At 31.6% G+C, this 4,942-nt stretch overlaps 1 protein-coding gene across 1 annotated transcript in view; it reads right to left on the bottom strand.

The window, feature by feature from the left end:
- Positions 1–4,942, bottom strand: part of LOC106466309 (rabphilin-3A-like) — a 61,457-nt gene that overhangs the window by 8,508 nt on the left and 48,007 nt on the right. Inside the window, exons 14-15 of the mRNA XM_013926580.2 lie at positions 4,653–4,776; positions 2,912–3,066 (exon numbers count right to left, since the gene is read on the bottom strand). Coding sequence (XP_013782034.1) covers positions 2,912–3,066; positions 4,653–4,776 — 279 coding nt within the window. The remainder of the gene's footprint in view (positions 1–2,911; positions 3,067–4,652; positions 4,777–4,942) is intronic.

The raw sequence follows: 4,942 nt of genomic DNA, 5'->3' as shown, positions 1-4,942 counted from the left end.
CTTTTTTGTGTTTAGCAGTTAAAACAATAGGACAAGGGGTCAAATTTTGGCAGCGTAGGAGTCGTCTGCAGTTTAGACAGTATTACTTTTCAAACGGGGTGGTTTGCTTTTGGAATGAGCTGCCTTCAAGGGTGGTGGAGGAAGAAAACTTAATTGAGTTCAAGAAAAGATTGGATGAATACATGAGAACGATGGAGTGGTTATACTTGGAAGCTGGAAGGGACATCCTTGATAGGCTTATAAACTCCTTTTCATTCCTTTAAAATTTCATGAAAAACAATTACCACTGTTTCACATTAAATAATTTCTTTCAGGCCATGTATTTTTTACTTGATAATACATTTGTGTATTTTGGGCCAACATGTCTTTCAACAGATACAGATAATTCCAGTGAGAGGTAACTTCAACCCACAAGTTGCAGACTGGTATTTATTCAGAATAGAATTTTCATATATTACAAACCTCACTAAGATGTCTACAGATGGTATTCTTATACATATAGTTATCAAGGTTTTCTAGACACAGCCAAACAAATTTATCCAACAGACATCACTCTGGAAAAATTCCTTTCACTAAAACAAATCACAATAGCTGTATCTAGATATCAAAATCATTAATCAATTATTTAAGTTTTAATGTTTTTGATAAAACAGACAGTTTCAACTATCAAGTGATCAATTTTACAATCCAAAATATGAATATTCCAAGTAACTTATGTTACACTGTTTACTACTCTTAGTTTATTGGGTACAGTATAATATGTTCATCATTATAAGACTTTGTGGATAGAGCTCAGAAACACACTTTCAATATTCATAATCGAGGTTTCTTATTGTGCATTTTAAACCCAATATTCGTTAATTCGACAATATTCTTACTGCAGATTATGTGTTTTGGAGTTTTACAAGTTATCAAAACCTTTTCAAAACTTTCACACCTATGCTTTGGATACTGAACTACTTTGATATATAGACCAAGGCTGGTTTTAGCTTGTGTTAGTTAAAGCTCTTATTACATATAGTTAATATTTGTTATATAAAAGTTCCATGTAAGTACCTATTGGAAATATATTTTTAGTATAGGAAAATTATAACTTCCGATATGGTACATTACCTCCACTTACATAAATAGTTAGAATCACACTTTGAATAGATGGAGGGACTGGTGTGAGGGAAAAACAAAGAAGCATTCTTTGAAAGCATCCGAAGAACACCATAAAAGGATAGATCCTCATAGGAGAGGATCATACATGGAACACCACATTACATTTCTTCGCCCCAGTATGTAATGAGGTGTGGTAGACCTGGGTGGAAAAAAAAAAGGAAGGAGCACATCTCTATGGGAGAGAAAACAATGATGGGATAGGCATCAGACCCACCATATAACAAATCTCAACCCCATACAGTACTGGAATGTGGGTGAGAGTAAAAGGATGTGCCCATAGGTGTAGAGTGGCTAGGGTATGACGGACTGTACATGGCAAGTCAACTGCATCCAAAACCCAGGCCACTGGGAACTGTTAGCTTAATATATGCATTTAAGAATAACCTAAATCTCCTAAGTTGGCCAAAACTCACGAGATATTACTGGGATTGCAACCAAAATTATCATTAGCAGCAAGGGTACTCAACTGACAAAACATTGTATTTTAATCTTGAGAAAATATATTTAAATAGTTATACTGATTGCTAGGTAGATTTTTATAATTGTTCTAGGTACATAGCTTGATTTCTCTTTATGAGGATATAGAATGGCCTCCATATTTACCTGATTTGTCATCTACAAACTTATTTTTTATGGGGTTATCTAAAAGACAGAATTTATGCTAATGCTAAGCTTTGAACTGTTAATGAGCTCAAGGACAATATCCGCAGGGAGGTTGGAAACATTCCCTGAAGTGATGAACAATATGGCAATCCAAATACAGGCTATTATTGGTAAACATGAAGCCTACATTGAACATGTGGTGTGAAAAGGGGATTATGGGAACATAAACTTTCATCATTTGACTTTAAATAAATGGATTCATTATTTCGTAATCACCAGGTTTTGTACTTTTTTTTTGAGCCACATTAAAATGTGTACATTTTTCTGAGAAACCCTATATATATCTTCACAAACTAGTAGCTGATAAGTACATATATATATATGTATTGTTTTGTAGATAGTATACAAATATCAAAATTCACCATCTAATTGATACTATAAAGACACGTGTACTTATCTCCATCAACTTGTCAATCATCATCACATAGTTAAGGCCACAGGAGGGCCTCAAAAATACCGATTGTTTAAACTGCTAAGCTCCAAATGAGCTTTTATGCCTGATATCACAATGCTGATTAGTTTTTTTACCCTTTATGACCTTAAACCTTAATTCCAACTCGTTTAGGGTTAGCTAGTATTTCTGTAAGCCAAGAATTTTTAAACATGGGTGGCTAGCCTAGTCAGAAACCATAGAAGAGGAACAAATTTGGTGAAAGAAATCTGAACTCACAACCCTCATGTCAGGCCCACTGATCAAAGATATGTAAAAAAAACAAATTTTCATTTGTAACTTTCCATGAAAACTACCTCGGATGTGACTAAAACTATACATAAGTAAACAGAAAATCTCAAGTATTTACAATTTATGAAGCTTCATGAAATCCTAAAAAGCTGAACATACTTATGTGGCTATTATAGTAATATCCTGAACCTACTCAAGAATTTTTAATCATGTTAAATATGAAATGAGTCATACTGTTCATCTTAAATATCTATAATCTTATTTGATAATCTTGTCACATTACTGATTCATCAAATATAGAGGAATATCCATTAACACTTTCAGAATTACTTCTGTCTACCTCATCCAGGACATAATGCTGATTACTCATAAAAGAAAAAACGTCACCAACACATTACATACATTCTCACAAAAGGATCAGAGTAACCATTGGCATCTCTTGCAGTAAGATGAGCACATTTAATTATTCCAACTGTGAGGCCTAATCTGTCGTTGGAATACATGAGAGACAGCAAGATTCGGCCTCTTTCCATTTCCTCTTCTTCATCTCGGTCAATCTGAGGACAAGAACGTACTTTATAAATATTGTTAGATATTGCTTACTTCAGAAATTGTAAAAGCTAGAACATACAAAGCATTTTTACATGTTAAAACAGCCACTTTCCAGCATAATTACTATTAAACATCAAAGTACAGCTTGATTAGGAACTTCTCAACACATAAAGATGTCTCTAATCAAATACAGTGTCTTACGTCTAACATTTCCTTAAACACTCAATGAACAACTGTTTATCCATGGAACATTTATACATTCCAACTGTATAAGTACAAATGTACTTGACGAGCATGAAGTAGTAGCCTTGAGCAACTGAAATTTTTGGGTTGGCTATGGCCAACAACTGTAGTTCTAAAACAGAATATCATATTTTCTCTTACATAAGAACATTTCTAAACTATACAAAAACAGAAGTACAAAATACGGTATTCTGTCTTCTATAAGAATATTTCTAAATTATACAAAACAGAAGTACAAAATAAGGTATTCTGTCTTCTATAACAACATTTCTAAACTATACAAAACAGAAGTACTAAATAATGTATTCTGTCTATAAGAACATTTCTAAACTATACAAAAACAGAAGTACAAAATAAGGTATTCTGTCTTCTATAAGAACATTTCTAAACTATACAAAAACAGAAGTACAAAATAAGGTATTCTGTCTTCTATAAGAACATTTCTAAACAATACCAAACAGAAGTACAAAATAATGTATTCTGTCTTTAAGAACATTTCTAAACTATACAAAACAGAAGTACAAAATAATGTATTCTGTCTATAAGAACATTTCTAAACTATACAAAAACAGAAGTACAAAATAAAGTATTCTGTCTTCTATAACAACATTTCTAAACTATACAAAACAGAAGTACAAAATAATGTATTCTGTCTATAAGAACATTTCTAAACTATACAAAAACAGAAGTACAGAATAAGGTATTCTGTCTTCTATAAGAACATTTCTAAACTATACAAACCAGAAGTACTAAATAATGTATTCTGTCTATAAGAACATTTCTAAGTTATACAAAACAGAAGTACAAAATAAGGTATTCTGTCTTCTATAAGAACATTTCTAAACTATACAAAACAGAAGTATAAAATAATGTATTCTGTCCTCTATAAGAATATTTCAAAACAATACAAACAGAACTATTAAATAATGTATTCTTTCTTCTACAGGAACATTTGTAACTTATACAAAATAAAAGAACTAAACAAAGTATTAACTTTTCTTCAAGTATATTTCTGAATTTTATGACATAAAACTTTACCAGATAGTATTTGTAGAGAAAGTTATGGTTGACTTATAAGAGATATAGAAAACAGAGACAGAACATTATGTAGTTTTAAATGTGAATAATGTAACATAGAAAAGCCTGACACGAAGATTCACATGTCAGTTTTGAAAAATGTTTATTTATTATAAAAAAAAACTGAAGTTAACAACTGGAATGAATAATAACTGAAACATAATGTGATTATATAATTTCATGGTAAATAAGAATACCATAATTTTTACATGTGCAATTACTAAAACATTTAAATGTCAAACACGTTAACAGAAATTAATAAAATGCTTACCGACAGTGGCCTCTCAAGATAAACATTTAGGTGTTTTGACTGATGAGGCTTCAGCCTCTTCAGTGGAAACCTAACTTCACCAATGAAATCATTCCCAAAAATATCATCATCCAGAACAGACAATCTGTGTCAAATGGGGAAATACGTTGTTAATTTGTTACAAATTCCAATTAAACTACTTACACATTCATGCCTCTATATCATTTTGCTTGAATTTAACAATGATAACCTGTTTATACACTCTTATGTTAACAATACCCCCCCCCCCCACACACACACACAAACAACAG

The sequence above is a fragment of the Limulus polyphemus genome, unplaced genomic scaffold, assembly GCF_000517525.1.
Source record: "Limulus polyphemus unplaced genomic scaffold, Limulus_polyphemus-2.1.2 Scaffold2218, whole genome shotgun sequence".
Taxonomy (NCBI): Eukaryota; Metazoa; Arthropoda; class Merostomata; order Xiphosura; family Limulidae; genus Limulus; species Limulus polyphemus.
The sequence above is the reverse complement of the archived record's forward strand: the minus strand, read 5'-3'. Positions and strand labels throughout refer to the sequence as shown.